Here is a 21,897-nt window from a genome sequence, read left to right as displayed (position 1 = left end):
ACAAATTTTGAAAATTTCTCTATTGACAAGCCTATGGTGTAAGGGAATTTGAGTAAAGGTAGTTTGTTACCCACCGGATCAGTCTGACTACAAGAGATCTAGAGTACTTCCATCTTCGACTTGAAGCCCAAGCTTTTCATTCTTGTTTTTTTTTTTTGTTTTGTGGCTGTTCGTTATTCTTTCGTCTTTGGTCGATCGCTTGGTCGCTGGTTCTCTAAGACCGGTTGTTGTTGTTGCTGTAAGCAGCCTTTTGGGAACTACGTTCTTGGTCAATATCGTGTAGATATACATACGTTCTATATCTGTGCTTGTGTGTGTGCGAGGTTTGGAGCCTGGTCGAGGCCGAAGTTTTGAGCGAGGAGAGTGAAAAAATAAAAAAAGAACGGCCAAAAATGTTTTATGCAATTCCTTGAAGTCGATTTCAGTCTCCAGTCTCCCGGTCCAGAGAATCGCTTTTGCGGAATTGGCGCGCATTTCTGGCCTTTTTTTTTGGCAAAGTGATCTTTCAGCCAAGAGCAGCTGCCATTGATCCTCTTTCTATTCAAAATTCCTCGTGCTCTTTGCGGTCTTGGGCAGAGCCAAAGTCGCTGGCGATGATGATATGGCGAGGAGGCCAGGAATTTATTGAATAAGTTGGCATATGACGCGGGTACCAACCCACTGATGTGGATGTGGTGTGTGTTGCTGTTTCTGGCGTGTTTTCGCTACGCTTCACTGCCAGGCGATGGAACGTCGATATCGCCGATTGTCGCATACCCCTATCCCTTCTGTTAAAAGCCCTCTCCCTGTCATAGTCTGGATGAGTAAAATCTTATTGGCATAGCAATGGACCAGGCTTATTTGTTGGCCATAAAAATTTATAAATTACTGAGCAATCTTGAAAATGTTCTACCCTCTTCAAGCACTTTTAAAGCGAATGCAAGCCCCACTCAACACCCAACATTGAACACCTTATCACTCGCGATCGAGAGTATCGTAAGCTTCGATGAGTTGACGATTAGGTTTCCGCTTCGATTCGCTGTTCGATTCGATTCGCTTTGTTTTCAATTCTTTTTATTATGGTCAAATATTTCTGCTGGCCACGATAATGTTAATGGGCCGCCCCCCTTTCTCCACTTCGTGCTCAGACCATCATCGAAGAATGTATCCCAGGTATTTTTATTACATTTGTTACACTAACTCACTTCCTATTCGAATAGCTGGTATTTCGCTGTAGCTCTCTTTTTCTATCGACGAATTTAAATAAGTTTTTAGGGTGAGGAGTTGCAAAAGGGGAGGGGGGACATAAGGCGGGGTCACCTGAATGGGAGAGCAAGAGTGTCAACTCCGACCTTTGGATGGCCGAATGTGTGTAGTGTTGGGAATGAAATACTTAGAGAAATGCCTGCACTCCTGCTATTATCTTAAATACCTAAAATGTTATGCAGAATCATAACTTACTTTTTGGTCAAGTGTAGATGCTCGCCAAGTCGGAGTCAAATCGAATCCGAAGAGTCTAATCTGCCTACCCTACTTTCACTCCATTTCCAGTCGGCATCGCATCGCGGCTCTTTGGCATCTCATTCGATTCGATTCAATTTATTCGAACCGAACTTTTCTCTCTCTTCTCTCGGTTTTAGCTGGTGAGCGGCAATCCGACTAAACTGCAATGAAATTTCAGGCTGCCAATCGATTTTGCCGCTGCTGCAGCTTGGGATTTGCCTTTTTTGGGCCTTGGAATGCAGCATGTTGCTGTTGTGTTGCTGTAGCTGTTGTGTTGTGTTGCTGCTGGTCCTGCTAAGCCCCCGGCTGCAACGTCGCGGCAGAAGCAGCTACAGCAACCTCCAACGGGAGCAGCAACAATGTGTTCTAAATAAATTCCGGAGAAATGAAGTTCAGTGAGCAGGGAGTCGAGGAGGGGTCGCAGATGTATCTTAAAGATACAAATTCTGTACGCTGGGCGCAACGTGATTGCAATCTTTAGCATCGTCATCATCATCAGCAGCAGCAACAACATACAGGGATATACTCGACCTATCTGCGCTTGGGGACTTAACGCTCAAAATTGAAGGAGCCCTATTCACATTATAGTCAATTTAATCAATACATATACCCTACTACAAATCCTCCCTGGATACCCTGTAAATACCGGCTAGCAGCAAGAAGAAGAGCAACGCGAGGCACGAGTTTCGAGGCTGCCAAGGCCCCAAAGCCCCAAAAAAAAGGAAACGAACCACACACACCATAAAGGCAGCCACGCAGCAGAGAACGTCGACGCCGACATCGCGCGTGCGTAGTGCGAGCAGATGAATACAGTGAAAAAAAAAACTATTTACCAAGGTGGAATCAAGACGCAACCCTTGGAGGTTTCGTCGAGTATACGTTCTACAGGGCAATCATCATCATTTAGTAATCTTTACATACAAAACGTCATCATTTTCTCGCTGTGCAAATTGTTTGCCTGTTGTTGACTTACCTGTTTTGGCCTTTCCTTTGCTTTTCTTCCTTTAGAGGAGATTTCATGGGGAATCTTGCGGGGGGTTATATGGTCGCTAAAAATCGACGAAATCATCCAAGCTCCGTACAGTAGCTGCTGCCTTGGCTGCTCTTTTTTTATGTTTTTAATGAGCTTTTATATGGGCTGCAGGATCGGAAGAACCAGTGGCAAGGGGAAAGGAATGACCCGGGGCAGCCAAGCTGCATCTCCATGTCAGCCGGAGAAGATGATGGTGCTTTTCGCTCTTGCGGTCTACCCACAACAAGCCTAGACATCGACTTCTCGGCTATCAATGGATTCACGGTAATGCAATTGGTTCCCATGGGCTCGGCAAAGAGAAGGAGCGGGGGGGGGGGGCTGGTTGCCATATTATTATGGTAACACAGTTTTAGGCAGAAATAGAAATAAACCGCAGGAAAAACACTTGTTCAAACAGAGGCGTGTGAAGTGTGCGGAATGTATGCACATATACAATTTCACACATGACACACAAAACAATTTACTTAAAATCATGTTATACTATAGATACTAAAGCAGCATAGCAGAATTATAATTATAGTTCTATATATTTTGAGTCCGAAATATTTGTGGCAATGAATGTAGAGTTGAGTCAGTCAACCGATCGAAAAATCATTGCATCTGGAACAAAGCCTAAAGAAGTAAAAGAACTTGACGTATCTCAGATCGTTCAGCTCGTGCGCCAGAAATATTTGAAAAGCCGCGAAAAGGGGATCCCCGAGTGGGGAGGGGGTGAAATGGAGTATGTGGAGCCCGGCGAAATACCTTTCTCGACTCAGTTCCCGACTCACAGCTCAATCTGCAGCTGTCAGGTGTGGCCGGCTAATTGAGAGTCGCGTTACGAGATCATCTTGACACTTTGGAGGCACCTGCCGCCGGACGAGGCGAATCCGGCAATGATTAACTAGTCACTCCGACTGAGGGGCAGGTGAGTTTTGAGCAGTGCTGCAATTCGCTCGCATGTCTGTGATAAAAATGAAAAGTAAAAAGCCCGTCAAGTGCCCGCAAACGCTGACGCATTTCGACCAAAGGCTGATAAGCCCAGTCAACGCGAATACGAATTCAATGCCAAAAAGAAAACGAAACTCTCCTCGAAAACGGAAACGGGCAAATAAAAGATACAGATACAGATACAGATAGAGATACAGATACACATAGATGTGTAGAATCAGATAGACATGTGCACGACAACAAAATGTGGCTGGACTCTCTTTAACTTTAACGTTAGAAAACAAACAAGCGAAAAGCATTGTAAATCATTCGTTGAACAGTTTTTAAATAGTCTCTTTCGAGTAGCATACTGGGTTGGGTAGTCATAGCTTTATAGAGATTAAATGTTTTACTAAAATTTCAAAATCATAAAACAACAAAATGTTTATAAATGAACAAGGTTCTTAAGTTCCTCAGTTATCAGTATGATTTGCACCTTCAGCTTTGCATCCGTTTTGAAGTCGAATTCTTTTCAAAACCACATCTATAATTCATGAAATTTATGGTTTTTCCGAGTGTGTGAACCGTATGTTTACCTTTTTTGGCACAACTGGAAGCTCAAGAGCGTTATTCAAATTTCGATTAGCATCTTGGTCCCCGAACCGTGGGATCTGTAATCCCCAACTAAGTAGAACGGCCGCTTCTAGGCTGATAAATATTTGGCTTTTGCATGCCAGCGCGATGAGTTCAACGTCGTCGTTCGTTGCTAGTTAATTTTCAAACATTTATCAACAAATATTTGGCGCTTATCATTTGTTCTAGTCAAACAAAGGGGGGCGGGAGTAGGGGCAGACTGGGTGGTGTGGAAGAACATTCCCATTCCCCGCCAGAAGCAACCTTTTCAGCTCCAGCATCAGCATCAGCAGGTTTGCTGACCCGAACACCTGACAAATGGCACAATGATTTCACAAACTCCATTTGGCGCTTCTGGATTTTGCACAACATTTGTCGAAGCTTTTCTGCTAAGTCCGCAAATTAAAATTGTTATTTTTTAGGAAGCATATTAGGTGGGCGCTTTAGAGTATTTCAAAAAATAAATCACTCGATTAAATTCAATTAGCATTACAAAGTGAATGGTTACAATTGTTTTATTTTAGAGCGCTATAAGTGACATTTGGTCTTATAGCTTGTAATGCACATCCATGAATTGCAGATTGGTGGTTACCTCCGCAGCATCGGGCATCACATCCTTGGCTGCATTCAGGTAGGACTTGGCCCCCAAAATGTCTCCAGACTGAGCAGCCAACACAGCCAAGTTATTAAGTGCGGCTCCATTCTGGGCATCTGATGTGAGGCATAGTTGGAGACACCTTTTGGCTAGGTTGAAGTCACCAGAAGTCTGTCGAAAAGTATTTCAATAATGTATGCATACACATTTATGTACTTTAACCTCCCTTACCACCGCCACAAAACTGAGATTATACCAGATGTCTGACTTTTGGCCGGGTTGGGTAGCCGTGGCCAAAGCTCGTTGGAAACACGGCAGAACCAAGTCGATTTGCCCGCCATATAGACAACACAGCGCTATATTGCAGTAGAGCTCAGGAGACTGGGCTCCCAAGGACAAAATCCTCCGGTAGTACATCAACTAAGGTAAAGCGGTCTTTTCAATTTGTGCATATCCTTATTATTAGGGTCATAATATTACCGCCATTTCCGGATTGTTGTCGTAAAAGTAGCCCACAGCAATGCTGGCCAAAGATTCCACATTGATTGGATGCAGTTTGGCAGCCAGTCTGTAAAGCTGCAGTGCGTCCTCCTGCTGTTCCATGGCCTGGTGAATTCTCGCCTGCTCCAGTCGGTAGGTGACGTCAAAGGGTCGCGAATCCACCACTTCGCCGATCACGAGCAAAGCTCGCTCGGGTTGCTTTATTCTTTGGTATACTCTGGAGAGGAGAAGATAGGTGTCCGGATGGGGAAAGCTGGTCAGGGATTGCTGCAGAAAAGGCTCCGCTCTTCGAGGATAATGCAGGGCAAGAAGACATCGGCCCATCTGCTGTTGCCACCACCAGGACAGGGTGCATCCAGTGGACCCACTGGGCTTCTGGCGCTCAACTTCCAGAACCGCTTGACAAAGGGAGTGGGCTTTTTGCACATCCGCTTCGTGGTAGTAGAGAAACTGAAATAAGGCCTTCACCAGGGTTTCCCGTTCGGCGTATATGGTGGGATTCAGGCGGGACGCCTGGTACAGTTTCGAAGTGGCATCACCTACATTGAAAGCCGCCGCCGAGGTGGCTCGAATCCTGGAGGCGGTTCCGCAACGAGAACCCAGTGAGGATCCCGGTCGACTGAGACTCGTTCCAGGTCGAGCCACTGCTGCCGATCCTGGCCGGGAACTATTTAAGCGGCCATCGCTGGAGTGGGCCACTCCGGCACCCCTGCTCCTCGCTTGCTGCGCCCTCTGACTGGTAAGGGGGCGTGGCTGGAAAGCGGTCTTTATGCTGCTACCCGGTCGAGCAGCAGTGGCTATACGCTCGAACTCCACTTCCTCGGTGGCTGCCAGCAATGGCAAATTATTAAACAATTAATGAGTGATTGTGCGCCAAAAAAAATGTCACCTGCTTACCCTCATTCCCTCCATCGTCCTCGTCCAGGTCGTCCACGTACACGCGCTGCGTAAGGGCGCGCATCTTTAATTGCCACACGCCCTCCATCAGCCAAGTGGGCATCATGATGGACGGCCCAGAGTCGACTGCCCCGGCTCCACCTCCAGCTGCTCCTCTTGGCCTAGGGCCAATGCGTTGCAAATTGCTACCGAATCTGCTGTGCTCCGCCTGCTGCTGCTGGTGCTGCTCCTCCTCCTCCTCCTCCTTGGTGGTGAACAGTTGGACATGGCCATCGTGACCGGCCTGCAGGAGTGCGTTGCACAGCTCCGCACACCGCTCGTAGGAGCGTCGACGGTAGAGGGACACCGCCCTGAAGTAGTCCAGCTCCAGAGTCGCCAGCATCGCTGATGCCATCGATTCGCGTCCTTCGTCTTTAGTTGTCACACTCGAAAAAAAAAAACTGTACACAGATGTTGAGAATTCCACATAGAACGAGTAAATTTGATTAGGTTGGACAGAAAGAAATCATATTTTGGAAATCATATTCATATTCATATAATAAATAAATATTTCGATTCTCAAAAAACTTCTTCTTTTCGTTCAGTATATTGTGTATCTGTGTCCGATTCAAGTGTTTGAATTCCTCGGCTGAGTTCCTTTTTTCGGGCTCTTCTGCTGCGCTTCGATCACTGGAATTTTAAAACCGGATGCGTGTCATTCCTCTGCCCCTCCAAGCCCGAAAATCCAGGGGCATCAGGAATGCGGCTGCTGCTTCCTGCGGTTCATCTCCCTCCTCCGCTCCTCTGGACTCCTCTGGGTTCGAATCTGGTCTTAGTTCTTGGCTCGTCTCCATGCCATCTAATTTTTCTATGCCCATAATTTGTACTTCCCGCCTACCTCTTTTGCACGGGACCTAATTTGTAGATTCCTCCGCTGCTGCGGTTGCTGGTATCGACTGACTGGCCTCTAGCAGGTATAGGTGTATACTCGCCATATGGAAAGGGTCTTCCGGTATAGTTTGAATTGGTTAGGTTCGGGGTACGAGGCGATTACCATGGATACCTGGTCGGCCAAAACATTAATTACTTTGCAGTGCGCCTGTTCCGGTCCCTGGGGAGTCACCCTGTTGGGACACCCTGACTATACCTCTCTGTAAATCTACCTAAATTTTTAATGTTAATTTGAGCTTAATATAACCAACTTGTTTCTTGGTTTGTCTTCCGGGATGCATCTGCATCTCCTCTGCTTTCTGCTTTTTGGGAAGTTTAGGTCTTAATCTAGATATTAACTTCTATCTGATAGATTAGGCAGTGTTCACGTTTAATTTTATTAACTAAAGCCACATAAAAATGCATCGGAATAGAGTTTAATATTTTCACTGGTGTATCATTAATGTGAGTGACACACTAATTTCTATGATATTTTATTATTTAGGGTCTCTGCAGCCAATCGTAGATGGGGTCTAAGCCCACTTTGGTGACGGCGCTGGCCTCCACGATGGTCACCTGCTGGCGGATCTGTTTTTGCAACTTCTGCATCTGCAGCATGAGCAGAGCCTCGTTTCGCATCTGGCGGTAGGAGTAATCCATTTTGGCCAGTACCAACAGGATCTTAGTATTATGCCTGCGACGAATTTAACTAGTGCATGAGCTTTCAGTTCATTTCCACCTTACTTACTGCAGACGCGGCTCGGTGAGGATTGAATAGAAAAGAACGCCGGCGGCTGAAATCTGACAGAGATTAGAGGTGTCCACGACGTAGATCAGCTTCTTGACATCCTCGAAATACTGCCTCCACAAGGGGGCCATACTCCCTCCAATTTCCAGGATCTGTATGGACTTGGGCAGATTTTTACCGCCATGAGGAATGTTAGCTGGAGCTTCTGAGGGAGGAGGCTTATTTTTATCCCCATTTGGCGATTTTGTTGGGAAATGGATTCGGTAAATCCCAGTGCCAATGGTGGGCATGGAAAACGTGGTCTCATCGATGGATTCCGGATCCTGTAAAGCTTTCAAAAGGTGCGTTTTGCCCGCTCTTTTGGGGCCCAAGCAAATGCAGGTGGACATTTTTGCTTTTACTTGGATTTTATTTATGGATCTAACAAAGGTAGCCTTGGTTACCAAAGTTTATTAATTAATTAATTAAATTAAAATTGTAAAAGTTAGTTCAGTAAGCACGTACATGTTGTTATTTCTGGCTTATTTTATATATAAAATATTTACAAATGGTTGAACATTTAATATCAATCGCGTAATCGAAATCTTGTGTCAGTAGTTCAATTATTTTCTGCATGATGGCGCTCTCAGGAAATCAGTGCAAACGTTTGAACTGCGTGCTTCGGGAGTCACGAAACTCGGAACCATTCGGCCACACTTCATATTAGCACATCAATGCATAATGACTATCGATAAAACATCGATGTATTTTTCATCGTTTTTTCATGCTGTCTCATCGTAAACAATATCAACATTGTTAAACGCTTTTAAATTCTCTCAAAAAATGAACCACACAGCAAACAAACCTCGACAAATCGGATTCGACAGGCAGTTCTCAGCGGACGTGAACGGCGTTCCCACGGAGATAGTGTTCCACTGCTTTGCCAAGAAGTGGTTCTTAGTCATAACGCAGCTCGGCAAGATTCCCGGCATCTACAACGTGCACTTCGATGTCAAAAAGGACGAAAGAGTGGTTCCCTATTTGCACGGACCCGTGGACAATCCGGAGTTCCACGTATCGGTGCCAATCACGATGAACTGCTGCTTGGGCTTGGACACCGACGAGACTCGCAGCGCCATACAGTTTCTGGTCAACAGAACCGGACTCCACAAGTGCCCGACGGAGTTCGTGGTGGGCTTGGGTCTCAAGAAAATCGACGGACCCAATCTTCGTGCCCTAGCTAAGGTCCTCGAGGAGACGTTATTCTAGTCTGCGTTCGTTATATCCAATAAATATTAGCTGTGACAGTTTTTGTAAAAAAAACCTTGAACATTTTAATCGTAGCCTTCAACCCGGCTGACCAAATTATTGGCCATTCTACTGCAACCTCTTTCATGTGCTTAAAAACCCAAAATAGAATCTACTCACAAAAAGGCAGTGGAATGACCAATAACATAGTAAACCATAATAATTCTGCACCGTTGTGAAAGGAATGAGTCTCGATAATTTTTTAGCAAACGTCTTCTATATTTCCTCACATTTGTACATTAAAAACGTGTACGCAGGTCGGGAAACGGGTACACGTCCACCTCTCGAGGATTACAGCACAAACACAACGGATGTCCGGTTGTCGAGAAGTTCTCTAGAGGATTTAGTCGAACAGACCGAAGCCCATGTCGTCGTCAGACTGGTCGGACTCCTCCTCCTTCTTCTTCTCCTCCTTCTTGGACTCGGCGGCTGGAGCAGCGGCGGCGGCAGCAGGGGCAGCACCACCGGCGGGAGCGGCACCAACTCCGGATCCGATGTTGGTGATCAGGTCCTTGACGTTGATGCCCTCCAGGGCCTTGGCGAAGAGACCGGGCCAGTAGGGCTCCACCTCGACGTTGGCGGCCTTCAGGATGGTGTTGATCTTCTCACCCTGGTGAATCCAAAAAATAAGATCAGCACAAGTTGCAGCAGTGCGAAAGAAACCATAGGACCCGCAAATTGTCCAATACTTCCGGCCGATGGCCGCGGCTTTGGAGGATTTGCTTCGTCCCCGATTGCAATATCGAAAAACTTACGGTGACGGCGACATCGTCATCGACGAGGATGAGGGAGGCGTAGACGCAGGCGAGCTCGGCTTTGGTGGACATGTCGAAGTGCTGTGGCTAATCACTGATTGTGCAAGTTGCCAAAAATTAATTGTTTATAACAAATGGCCTTAGCTCGGGACGAGAACAAGCACGCTGGTCAAAATCCTAAACCGGAAAGAGCAGTTGATATGCAGTGTGACCGCGCCGATGACGAAGAAAAATACCAACCGTCTATGAAAATTTGCATATTATTGTCAGGAAATACTAGGTAGAGGAAAACTCGTTCAAACTGCCGAGATTATCTCTTATTTAAACTAGTTTATTTTTAAGCATCTTGGACAGAAGCCTTAGCATAATTCTCTGGTTATATGTTTATCTCTCTATTTTAATAAAAGACCTTTCCGTACGGTTATTGAGAATATTAAAAAAAAGATATTTTGGTATAATGACGAATGAGTCACACTGCAACTTTATGTATACAATTAGTGTGCCCATAGCGTCGTTTAAACGTAAACAAAAAAAAAGCGCGCGAAAATGTCGGACCAAGAAGACGTAGTTGTAAAAAAAGAAAAAAAATGTATAGAAAATATTGATGAGAACGACGAAGAGCCCGATGATGTAGATTTTAAGGACAGCGGAAAAATAAGCTCCTTGAAGGCCCTGGGTCCATTTATAGCCGGCAAGGAGAATAGCCGCAACACGGTTTACCTCAGCGATGTTCCGGATATTTGCAAGGATAAGCCGTGCATGCTGGGCGTGGACGAAGCAGGGCGTGGTCCCGTCCTGGGACCTATGGTATATGGGATCTCCTACTGTCCACTGGAAAGTAACAAGGCTTTAGAGGACCTGGGATGCGCCGATTCCAAACAACTAACCGAGGGGAAACGTGATATCATATTTAACGATATCAACACCAAGGAATATGCGACCAGTTGCGTTGGCTGGGCCGTGGAGATCATATCGCCGAACACGATCAGCACCAGCATGTACCGGCGGTCGAAGTGCTCCCTGAACGAAGTTTCCATGGACTCGGCCATGGGCCTTATCCAACAGGCGATCGATGCGGGCGTCAATATAGCCGAGGTTTATGTGGATACGGTGGGTCCGCCGGAGAAGTACCAGGAGAAGTTGCTCAAACGTTTCCCCAGCTTTAAAATCACCGTGGCGAAAAAAGCTGACTCCACCTATCCAATAGTCTCTGCTGCTAGTATATGCGCCAAAGTTACCCGTGATCATGCCCTCAAGGTGTGGAGCTTCCCCGAGGGCTTGGTCATTAAGGACAACGAGTTCGGCAGTGGATATCCGGGAGATCCGGTCACAAGAAGATTTCTGACCGAGTACATCGATCTAGTGTTTGGATTTCCACGACTTGTGCGCTTCAGTTGGTCCACCGCGGAAAACGCACTGGCGGACAAGGCCTATGACATGGAGTTCGACGAGCCGGATTCCGAGAAGCCCAAGTACGCCGGCACCAAGCTCACAAAGTTCTTTAAGGGCACAACAAAATCCGGCGAAATAATTCGCGAGGAGTGCCGCTTCTTTAAGCAACGCCATCTGGAAAGTGTCATGGAGTTTTAGCAACAAATGAAAATAAAATTAAGTTCAGGAGTATCTATATTTACAAAGAATAAAGTTTAATTTAAGTACTTTAGTATTAAATTTTAAAATGCTAAAATACAAAAAACACCCAGGCCCAAAACGAAAACAGATTAATTTTTATCTTTAATGTATTTTTGCTGATGTTCTTGTGTTTCCGCCAATCTCGTGTTCTTAATAATTACGTTCGATTACTGACTACGTGGGACTGCAGTTACACTGTTCTGAATGTATGCGTGAATCGGTCTGATCTGATCTCTTGGCATCCCTTTTTTGGAGGACAACTGTGGAATTGGGTAAAGGACTTTTGGTGGGGAGGGCGGGGAGTTGGCTGGCATCTTTGATCGATACAATAACAAAATGCAAAGTTATACTAAACGATTTTCGTATAAAAAGGGACGACCTTAGAAACATGGAGCTTATGATTAAGATTAAAATGAGGCGAGTCGCATCCCGCTGATCTGAAGAGAACAACAACCATGTTGAAGCCCCCAAAAATCCCAGGTGCATATCGATATTTTGTGACTCGAAACTAAGCGTACGAAATAGACGTGGACAAAAGCGGGAGGATCTCATCTCAAGAGGTATACCTTAAAGAACTAATTAGAATTTAAAGCAATTACAAATACGATTGCAGGGCGGGATAGCTAAGAAAGGAGTTACCTAAGGTCCGGACTCCAGATCCAAATCGACTTATGTTGGTAGAATTGTAACTGATCATATTTCACTTCTTTAAAAAATATAGTTAAATGCAATTTTTGAATCAAAAGTAAAAACTTCTCGTTCCGTAAGAAAGTGAAAAACTACCGATTTCATTTTTACCAAATAATGAGCTGGAAAAGGAATCTTGACTATTTTAAGCGTTGGCTCAATACACGAAATCCAGTTGTGGCTGCTCCGGCAATCAGAACTTTCGCAGGTCCAACACGAAAACGCTACCGTCGGAGGCACTGGCACCCACCTTAGTGCCCTTGGAGTTCCAGCACACCTCAAAGATTCCGCCCGTGCCCTTGTAACTGTGCACTAGCTGTCCCGTTTGCGTGCTCCAAATGTGTACGCACTTGTCGAAGCTGCCGGAGGCCAAATGCTTTCCATCCGGACTGAAGGCCACCGAATAGACTGGCTCTGTGTGCTTGGTGAGCGTGTGGATACAGCTGCCCCTCTCCACGTCCCACAGTCTTACCGTGGAATCGAACGAAGCGGATGCGAGGATCAGGTTTGTGTTTGGATTATTGGTTCCCGGCCCCGTGGGCGACCATTTTATCGTATAGATCTCCTTTGAGTGAGCCTGCAGATCGTGGCAGCAACGATCTCGGTTCATGCTCCAGATCTTGAGGGTCATGTCATCAGAGCAGGACGCCAGCAGTTGGCCCTGCGGACACCACTTGATTGCATTCACCTCGTTTGTGTGTCCTTTAAAGGTCTTGATGGGTTCATTTACACCCAACCGGCACACATGTATCCGCTGATCCGTACTGCAAGAGGCAAAGGCCTGGTTTGTCTGCCAGTCCACATCCAAGGCTGGAGCACTGTGAAAGGCAAATTGCTGGGTGCATTGGCCCGTGGATGCGTCCCAGATGATCGTCGTCTTGTCCACGCCAGCCGAGAGGATGTAGTTGCCGCACTTGTTCCACTTCAGAGCAAAGATCGGACCCTTGTGTTGTCCCAAAGTAGAAGCAAGTCGACCGTCGGTTTTCCAAATTCGGGCGTAACCATCGTAGCTGCCGGTGGCGAGCAAGGAACCATCGCACTGCAAAAACGAGAATAGATTAAGTAAGGATCAGAAATCAAACTTTGCAAGGCTTAAGTGCCAAGATCTTCGACTTACATTCCAGTCCAGAGAGGTGACGTCCTTGTTGCTAGGCACCTCAGCGCCGCCTTTCTGGATGCAGTGGCGCAGCACCAACTGGTTGGAGTTAGTGTTTGCATCGGACATGTCCCATATCCTAGCAGTGCTGTCTCCCGAACCGCTTGCCAGTAAATCCCGGCTAGGATTCCATGCGCAGATAAACACCTCGCTTTCGTGGCCGCGTAATACACGAGCCTTGGATTCGGGTATTTCGATGTTCTCGTCAATGTCCATGGGAACAAGAGCTGCGGGAGTCCCAGCACCTCCGCTGGTAGACGAGGAGATGGTTCCACTGGGAGCAGAGCTTTGAGCATTGGACGAACCAGACTGCACGTTGTTTCCTTGGGCTCCTACGCGAATCGTAACCGCTCCACTTGGCGCCTTTGATCCTGTTGCAGTCGAAGCTCCGCCCGATGCTGCTGCGTCCGGATTGGAGGTTGATACAGTTCCACCAGCGGGCGTCAGCCCGCTTGTAGGTTGTTCTACGCTGCTGGAAGTGCTGCTATTGCCATTTGTGGATGTTGAGGAGGCTGCATCATCGGTACTGGTAGCATTTGCATTGCCTGCATTGCCACTAGATGAGCTTCCCGCTTCATTCGAGTTCTGGGATTTCTTTTGACTTGCCCCAGGTGCTGCCAAATCTCCACCAGCTGGTGTGCTTGTGCTATTAGATCCTCCAGTACTGGCCTGGTTCCCTCCAGCTCCATTGTTTCCGGCGTATGTGCCGCCAGCATTATTTGCCGCATTTCCACTGGAGTCTACCTCGCTTGCCGACTGATCGGTTGGTGTGCTTGTGCCCGTGGTGCTGCCAGCAATTTTGTTTCCACCTGCTGAGCCCGCCACTCCGGTACCCGGTTCTATTTTTATCTCAGGCTTGGCATTGTTGTTCTGGTTGCCACCGGCAGGGGCAGAAGAGTCGACTGCCCCGGGTTTTCCCGGCTCTGTTTTCACAATGGGCTTGAGTGGCTTCACCTCCGGCATGACAGCGTCTATTAGAGAGAGTCCTTCAATGGGTCGCGCCACCTCGCCGTCTTCGCCTACGCTCCACTCCACTTCAGTGTACAGAAGACCCTTCTGCAGGATGGTGAGCAAAGCGGCAGGTGGAACCAATGCGCCATTGATATTACTTTGCGAGATGTGTGACTCAATGCCAAACACGTAGGCCGAGTGCAGAAAGCCTAGAAAACGGGATTGCATGAGATTAGGGCGGGCTGTTATCTTGCGATTGGAGGGTTTTACTCACCCGACTCCTGCAGGTATCGGTAAACCAGAAAGTTCACCTCGTCGCTGGAAAAACTCATGACGGAACGCGGTTGGCTCCTTCTCCTACTACTAGCGCACTCCAAAATCCACTCCTATCTCCAATGCCAATTATGTTTTTACGGTGCGAAAATCGGAACTGTGCTGCGTAACACATGCGTCTGCATTCGGCACGCTTATCACTTCGGCGCAAGCCACGGTATCCGGTGCTACTCCTGGTACTTGGATCGATCTGGTCGGTCCTGTGTTTTCAATTCTGCCAGTTTGCTGCTTGCCGCAAGAGCACTTCACATATTTTTTCCACAAATAAAACCGAGGGATCGAAAACGCGTTTCTGAAACGCGCAAAAAAATGGCGGAGTAATCTCAAGGTGTGCGCTGCGAGAGGTTGCGCAGCCTTGTGTTTTGTGACGTCACAAGTTTTGACAACAACTTAATCAAATTTGAGTCATATTTTTGTATTGCACCAAGCGTTACCTTAAAGGATAGAACGGAAATTTATTAGCCATAAAAACAATTAAGAAGATATTTTTGGATTTCTGCTTGGAGCAAAAGGTAAAAAATTCTTAAAGCGAATTGTCGTCTCTCTTCGTCCATCCCTGTGTACCCATCCCTCGAAGTAATCATTGTATTTCAACCCAACGCTCTACTGGTCACACCAATCGTTCCACCCGCGCCCGCTAGATGGCTCCACTCTTAGGCAGCGAGAGCGAAGAAAAATCAATAGAAATTTTCATTTTAGTGAATTGCCCTGCACTTGGTAATAGTTAACAAACAAATTAGCGGCAAATCAGCGAGGCGAAGCTCCAGCGAGTTGGAGTTCCATAAAGTGCAACACGCAGGGTCAAACATTCCGCAGCCAACACCCCGGATTCCGATTCCAAGCGAAGCCAACTTCAGAAGTCAGAGATTACTCTCTCTGCTCCGCCACAGAAATTCCGCAACGCTAACCGATTTTGTCCGCTGGCGAGTAAAAAAAATCGGAAAAGTAAGCTCAAAAAAAAAGAACAGCTAACATACGCCCATTAATGTTTTTGGAGGCTTCTTCGGTGCTTTTTTTTTTGGGCAAAACGCCCTCGTCATCCAGCGGTGAAAAAAGTGACGTGACATGAAAGCAAAGAAAGAAGAGAACCGAAGAGCGCAGTGAAAAACAGAAAATAAAACGAAACGGAAAGCAAAGTAAAAAGTATACTACAGAAACAAAAGCCGGTGGTCGCGCAAATCCAAATAATAATGCCCAAGTGCACATCGACTTCGCCAGGCGATAAAAAGTGGGCGAGCGAGGTCACAGAATCTTTATCAACGGGCAAAACGCTGCCAAGTTGAAAATAAATCGGTTGCCAAAAATGCGGGGGTACACTCTACTTCCACCAGAAAATGTCAAAGTTCGCCAGCCATTGGGTGCACTGGCCGGAAAATCAATCACGTAGTCCACTATTTACCGTTTAAAAGTTCTGAGTTTATTAAACATTGGATTTTTTATACATATAAATCGTTATCAGCGCTTGATGCTCAGTGAAATGTGTGGTGCATACATATTTTGTGGCGTTTTCGTTATCAAAAGTAAAACTGCAATACGGACTTTCAAAATAGAAGCTGTATCAATGTGTTGGCATGCACAATAAGCTACTCCCTGGCTAAATACAAATTGTTATCCAAAATACCTTTTGTTTGAATAATATACGTTTGTTAACACAAATACTAAAACGTAATCATAATACTAAGTTTTCCCATTCCCACAACCCACAATAAATAGAGTATCGTTTCCCCTTTCAGGTCCCAAGGAACGGCCGAGATCCAATCGAAGTAAAAAGAGCTTTGCAGAACCAGAGCGGAGAGCAACTATATATCTTAGGGTCCGACGTCGAGTTCGAGCGATAAGAACGCCTCGAGACTCGGCCGCCATCCATTGACGATTTTCTTGCGCCCCCAGTTTGCATAAAACCAGCGAAAATTAACAAGCTAACTACCATGGCGCCGGTGCGGGGGGATGGCATGAGAGGCCTGGCCGTCTTTATATCGGATATAAGGAACTGTAAGTGCAGATCTCTTGGGTAACCAGCATTAAATCCAATTGAGCGGGTCGCAACAAGAGATTTTCCATAGGGGCGGAATCAGCGCCATTACTTGATCAATTACCAGGAGCAGCGCACTGACAAAAACGTGGGGCGGTACAAAAACGCAGGAACAGTAAGCTCTCTGCCAGATGAATTACAAAATATTGGCTACTTTTCTTCTCCATTCCTATGTAAATGTTTTCGTAGTCGTTACATTAGAAAGATATGAGAAAGTTATATATATAGTTATATATATGGGTACAACACAGCAAATAGTTATATCAATGTGAATCGGTTGCCTCTCAGTATTAATAAATACTTACAATTTTGATAGTTTGATGACTTACTGTAGTACTTCGAAGCGTGCATATGTGTGTGCGCAAGAGTCCGACGCTTCACTGTATGGTATTATTATCACAGCTCGTTGTTTGCTGTATGCTCGGTTACTAGTTTCTGGTTTGTGGACAACATATAGGAGAGCAGAGGTTCCGCTGCGGATCGGTGACTGGTACTAATTGACGCCTATGTGAATCGGAGAAAATCCGCGACATGGAGAGAGCTGAAGGGTGTGAAGTCGTCTCTCCGATCGATCAATCGCGGGGTGGAAAGGAAAGCGAAGCTTCCGCAGACGAATCACTGTTGTTTTACTGTGAATCTCCCTTATACCCGCATAAGACACAAATTTCTATACTAATATTCACCCATTTGCCCACAGGCAAAAGCAAAGAGGCCGAAGTCAAACGCATAAACAAGGAGTTGGCCAATATACGAAGCAAATTTAAAGGAGACAAAACCCTCGACGGCTATCAGAAAAAGAAATATGTCTGTAAGCTGTTATTCATATTTCTCCTCGGCCATGACATCGACTTCGGGCACATGGAGGCGGTCAATTTGCTGTCCTCCAACAAATACTCAGAAAAGCAGATTGTGAGTACCCCAAAAAATTGCTTCAATAATCATTTGTTTATTTAGCGAGTCGAAATAATTGAACTGAAAGCAGACGACTCTGCTTGTGGGAAAAGGGAATTTCATTCAATTAAATTTAACTTGTCGTTGTTTGAAGTTTGATAAAAATAATTAAAAAATTGGTTTTTTAAATTTAATGTTACTGATAAAATCTGTTTTTTGAACTTTAGGGTTACCTTTTCATCTCAGTGTTGGTGAACACCAACAGCGACCTTATTCGGCTGATCATCCAATCTATAAAGAATGATTTGCAGTCGCGTAATCCTGTGCACGTTAATCTGGCACTACAATGCATTGCCAACATTGGAAGTCGGGATATGGCCGAGTCCTTTTCCAACGAAATACCCAAGCTACTCGTCTCGGGCGACACCATGGACGTGGTGAAGCAGTCGGCGGCGCTATGCCTGCTCCGCCTGTTCCGCTCCTCGCCGGACATCATTCCCGGTGGTGAGTGGACTTCGCGCATTATCCATTTGCTCAATGATCAGCACATGGGAGTGGTCACAGCGGCCACCTCGCTGATCGACGCCTTGGTGAAGCGCAATCCGGACGAGTACAAGGGTTGTGTTAATTTGGCTGTTTCACGCTTATCCCGGATCGTAACAGCCAGCTACACGGATCTTCAGGTACGATTTAATGCATTTTTTAAGGTAAGAAACTTCTAATTACTAACTAAATTCGCATTGCAGGATTACACATATTACTTTGTGCCGGCTCCATGGCTATCGGTGAAACTTCTGCGATTGCTGCAAAACTACAATCCAGTGACCGAAGAGGCCGGTGTGCGGGCCCGCTTGAATGAAACTTTGGAGACGATTTTGAACAAGGCGCAAGAGCCGCCAAAGAGTAAGAAGGTGCAGCACTCTAACGCAAAGAACGCCGTGCTCTTCGAGGCCATCAACCTGATCATTCACAGCGACAGCGAGCCGAACCTTCTTGTCCGCGCTTGCAACCAGTTGGGACAGTTCCTTAGCAATCGGGAGACCAACTTGCGCTATCTGGCTCTGGAGTCCATGTGCCACCTGGCCACATCGGAGTTCTCGCACGAGGAGGTGAAGAAGCACCAGGAGGTGGTCATTTTGTCAATGAAAATGGAGAAGGACGTGTCCGTGCGCCAAATGGCGGTGGATCTTTTGTATGCCATGTGTGATCGTGGTAATGCCGAGGAAATTGTTCAGGAGATGCTCAACTATCTGGAGACGGCCGACTACTCTATTCGTGAGGAAATGGTGCTCAAGGTGGCCATTCTTGCCGAGAAGTACGCCACGGATTATACCTGGTAGGTGTTCTCTTTTTTAGCTTGTGCTTAAAAGTCTATGTGCTTTATGACAACCGCTATATTACCAGGTATGTGGACGTTATCCTCAATCTAATTCGCATTGCTGGCGACTACGTGTCTGAGGAAGTATGGTACCGCGTCATTCAGATCGTGATCAATCGCGAGGAGGTTCAAGGCTATGCCGCAAAGACTGTTTTTGAGGCGCTACAGGCCCCTGCCTGCCACGAAAACATGGTTAAAGTGGGCGGCTACATCTTGGGCGAGTTTGGCAACTTAATCGCCGGAGATTCCCGCTCAGCACCACTGGTACAATTCAAGCTACTGCACTCCAAGTACCACTTGTGCTCGCCGATGACCCGGGCCCTTCTTCTGTCCACGTACATTAAATTTATCAACCTCTTTCCGGAAATTCGTACCAATATCCAGGATGTGTTCCGCCAGCACAGCAATCTTCGATCCGCAGATGCGGAACTGCAGCAGCGAGCTAGCGAATATCTCCAGCTTAGCATAGTGGCATCGACAGACGTTTTGGCCACCGTCCTGGAGGAGATGCCATCGTTCCCGGAACGCGAGAGCTCAATTTTAGCAGTGCTAAAGAAGAAGAAGCCCGGCAGGGTGCCGGAGAACGAAATTCGCGAGTCGAAGAGCCCGGCACCCCTGACTTCTGCAGCGCAGAACAACGCCCTTGTGAACAATTCACATAGCAAGCTGAATAACAGCAACGCAAATACGGATCTGCTTGGATTAAGCACTCCGCCATCAAATAATATTGGCAGTGGTAGCAATAGCAACAGTACGCTCATTGATGTTTTGGGCGACATGTACGGCAGCAATAGTAACAACAACTCAAGTGCCGTGTACAACACGAAGAAGTTTTTGTTCAAGAACAATGGTGTTTTGTTTGAGAACGAAATGCTGCAGATCGGTGTGAAGAGCGAGTTTCGCCAGAATTTAGGACGATTAGGCCTTTTCTACGGCAACAAGACACAGGTTCCCCTGACAGTAAGTAAATTAGTTTCTGAAACATTCCAGGCATTACATTGCTCTCTTTTCAGAACTTCAATCCTGTGCTGCAATGGTCTGCCGAGGATGCGCTTAAGCTGAACGTGCAGATGAAGGTGGTGGAGCCAACCCTGGAGGCCGGCGCCCAGATCCAACAACTGTTAACCGCGGAATGCATCGAGGACTACGCCGATGCGCCAACAATCGAGATCAGTTTCCGCTACAACGGCACCCAGCAGAAGTTCAGCATTAAACTGCCATTGAGCGTTAACAAATTCTTTGAGCCTACCGAAATGAATGCGGAATCATTCTTTGCACGATGGAAGAACCTTAGCGGGTATTTAATAAGGTGTCTTTTGATAATATTCAATATTAATTGTGCATTTGTAGTGAACAACAACGGTCACAGAAAGTGTTCAAGGCTGCACAGCCACTGGATTTGCCCGGAGCCCGCAACAAGCTTATGGGCTTTGGAATGCAACTGCTGGACCAAGTGGATCCCAATCCAGACAACATGGTCTGCGCGGGCATCATTCATACGCAATCGCAACAGGTGGGCTGCCTTATGCGATTGGAGCCGAACAAGCAGGCTCAGGTGAGTAATTTATTGTTAGATACTTGGAACATAATGCCTATTGCCTATTTCTCAAATTATCAATAGATGTTCCGACTGACAGTTCGGGCAAGCAAGGAGACCGTAACTCGGGAAATCTGCGATCTGTTGACGGATCAATTCTAAGCCACAACAATCATGGACGGGGTGATGGAGACGGAGCTGCGAAGCCATGGAGCAACGGCAACCACTTTACAATGCACAATCCCAATTACCTAGAGAAATATCAAAGCATACAAGGCCCTAGAACTGTACGCGTTTAGTTATGCCAGGCACACTCCTACACTCTTCTTAAGTACCTTTCATCTTCTCCAACAGCGAGTTGATTTACCCACTGTCCTGTTTATTTGAATATTATGTTTGTAAACCTACTCTTACTTTAACCATTTTCAATTTCATGTTCCCAAACTTTTTTGTAAATGTTAAGCTCAAAAAGTTCATAGTAGAGAAACGAGAGAACATAATTAGATTATGTTTATATGTATGACAAATTATATATTGTTGCATCATTTCGAGGCAGTAGCAATTGGATATTATATACCTATATACAGATCTACATACATTCATACAAACCACATACATATACCTAGTATATACGTCGTTGTAATAAAAACAGAAATCAATATAAAACAAAAGAGAAAAGCTTGCAAGGGAATTATTAAGATGCCTGCAAATGACAAGTATGCAAATCGTTATCTAAATATTTATACATATATTGATTATTGCAATTGCATCTAAACGAAATTCATGTTTAATGTTTTTGATTGTAAAATCCAATGGAGGACCGCAAGAGCAGAAATCTCATTAAATAATAGACAAATAATTAGACAGATCCACAAAATCTCCTTGATTAATCACTGTTGAGCAACTTAAAATTTATTAACGATAGGAAAAATTTCCCTATTGAAGAAAACGAAGCAAAAATTTCAGAATATTATTATACTTATAGCAGAATTTTTTGAATGATTCTGGGTAATATTACGTTTCGTTTGTGTACCATAGATAAACTGAGAGGGGCTACTTCATGTTGTGCCGCTTCCTGAAGAGAAAGCGATCTTTGTAGCACCAAGTATTAACTAATCTGAAGCAGCAGCAGCAGTAGCCGCCAGCCATAAATCTGCTAATGACTCTCTTCAAATGCGAGACGGCTGCCGATAAAGAACAAAGAATTGTAAACTAAAATATACACTATATAGATACTGATACTGAAAACCGATAATGGAAACTGACATCAAATACTTATTACCATTAAACTCTCGATCCTTTCGTAAAAACCAATGTGCATGACAGCTGGAAATTTAGGCATTTCCAAAGTGCAATAGTTAAATGTTACAAAATTCCACACAAATTCCATTTAACACTCACAGACAAAACAAAAGCAACTGCAAGAGCAAGAAAACCAAGCCACAACTACATATAGCAAGTGCAGGAATTTAACTGTAAACGTAAACCAATATGTATTTAAATAAATATAAATTGAAACCATTTGAAAGGTGTTTAAAACGTTTCCACGAT

At 45.7% G+C, this 21,897-nt stretch overlaps 7 protein-coding genes across 9 annotated transcripts; 3 read left to right on the top strand and 4 right to left on the bottom strand.

Annotated features, from left to right (window-relative positions):
• Positions 1-4,574: 4,574 nt before the first annotated feature.
• Positions 4,575-7,023, bottom strand: BBS8 (Bardet-Biedl syndrome 8). The gene is made up of 4 exons (NM_134680.3): positions 6,051-7,023; positions 5,133-5,980; positions 4,884-5,072; positions 4,575-4,823 (listed from the first exon to the last, which is right to left on the bottom strand). The coding sequence occupies exons 1-4, from the start codon at positions 6,442-6,444 to the stop codon at positions 4,605-4,607; spliced, it is 1,650 nt and encodes a 549-aa protein (NP_608524.1). The 5' UTR covers positions 6,445-7,023; the 3' UTR covers positions 4,575-4,604.
• Positions 7,024-7,406: 383 nt separating this feature from the next.
• Positions 7,407-8,125, bottom strand: CG13692 (uncharacterized protein). The gene is made up of 2 exons (NM_134679.2): positions 7,708-8,125; positions 7,407-7,653 (listed from the first exon to the last, which is right to left on the bottom strand). Exons 1-2 carry the CDS (start codon positions 8,094-8,096, stop codon positions 7,461-7,463), a joined length of 582 nt encoding a protein of 193 aa, NP_608523.1. The 5' UTR covers positions 8,097-8,125; the 3' UTR covers positions 7,407-7,460.
• Positions 8,126-8,445: 320 nt separating this feature from the next.
• On the top strand, positions 8,446-9,001 carry CG11885 (uncharacterized protein). The gene has a single exon (NM_134678.3). It carries the CDS (start codon positions 8,530-8,532, stop codon positions 8,953-8,955), a length of 426 nt encoding a protein of 141 aa, NP_608522.1. The 5' UTR covers positions 8,446-8,529; the 3' UTR covers positions 8,956-9,001.
• A 30-nt stretch (positions 9,002-9,031) lies between these two features.
• RpLP1 (Ribosomal protein LP1) lies at positions 9,032-9,944 on the bottom strand. Of its 2 annotated transcripts, none has more exons than NM_001272893.1 (2): positions 9,750-9,944; positions 9,032-9,604 (listed from the first exon to the last, which is right to left on the bottom strand). In NM_001272893.1, exons 1-2 carry the CDS (start codon positions 9,819-9,821, stop codon positions 9,338-9,340), a joined length of 339 nt encoding a protein of 112 aa, NP_001259822.1. In that variant the 5' UTR covers positions 9,822-9,944; the 3' UTR covers positions 9,032-9,337. The 2 variants fall into 2 exon arrangements, with proteins under 2 accessions (NP_001259822.1, NP_476630.1); NM_057282.4 differs by having other exon boundaries at positions 9,199-9,604.
• Positions 9,945-10,243: 299 nt separating this feature from the next.
• Positions 10,244-11,462, top strand: CG13690 (uncharacterized protein). The gene has a single exon (NM_134677.4). It carries the CDS (start codon positions 10,296-10,298, stop codon positions 11,337-11,339), a length of 1,044 nt encoding a protein of 347 aa, NP_608521.1. The 5' UTR covers positions 10,244-10,295; the 3' UTR covers positions 11,340-11,462.
• ebi lies at positions 11,360-14,829 on the bottom strand. Its single transcript, NM_057981.4, has 3 exons — positions 14,450-14,829; positions 13,186-14,384; positions 11,360-13,107 (listed from the first exon to the last, which is right to left on the bottom strand). The coding sequence occupies exons 1-3, from the start codon at positions 14,505-14,507 to the stop codon at positions 12,262-12,264; spliced, it is 2,103 nt and encodes a 700-aa protein (NP_477329.1). The 5' UTR covers positions 14,508-14,829; the 3' UTR covers positions 11,360-12,261.
• Positions 14,830-15,118: 289 nt separating this feature from the next.
• On the top strand, positions 15,119-21,866 carry AP-2alpha (Adaptor Protein complex 2, alpha subunit). 2 transcript variants are annotated; one of them, NM_057471.6, is made up of 9 exons: positions 15,119-15,453; positions 16,242-16,500; positions 17,238-17,449; positions 17,659-18,114; positions 18,178-18,767; positions 18,836-19,769; positions 19,823-20,106; positions 20,160-20,364; positions 20,431-21,866. In NM_057471.6, exons 2-9 carry the CDS (start codon positions 16,437-16,439, stop codon positions 20,506-20,508), a joined length of 2,823 nt encoding a protein of 940 aa, NP_476819.2. In that variant the 5' UTR covers positions 15,119-15,453; positions 16,242-16,436; the 3' UTR covers positions 20,509-21,866. The 2 variants fall into 2 exon arrangements, with proteins under 2 accessions (NP_476819.2, NP_995607.1); NM_205885.2 differs by lacking the exons at positions 15,119-15,453; positions 16,242-16,500 and adding an exon at positions 17,011-17,171 and having other exon boundaries at positions 20,431-21,020.
• Positions 21,867-21,897: the final 31 nt, after the last annotated feature.

The sequence above is a fragment of the Drosophila melanogaster genome, chromosome 2L (assembly GCF_000001215.4).
Source record: "Drosophila melanogaster chromosome 2L".
Lineage (NCBI taxonomy): Eukaryota > Metazoa > Arthropoda > Insecta > Diptera > Drosophilidae > Drosophila > Drosophila melanogaster.
Note: the sequence above shows the minus strand (reverse complement) of the source record. Positions and strands in the feature narration are given on the sequence as shown.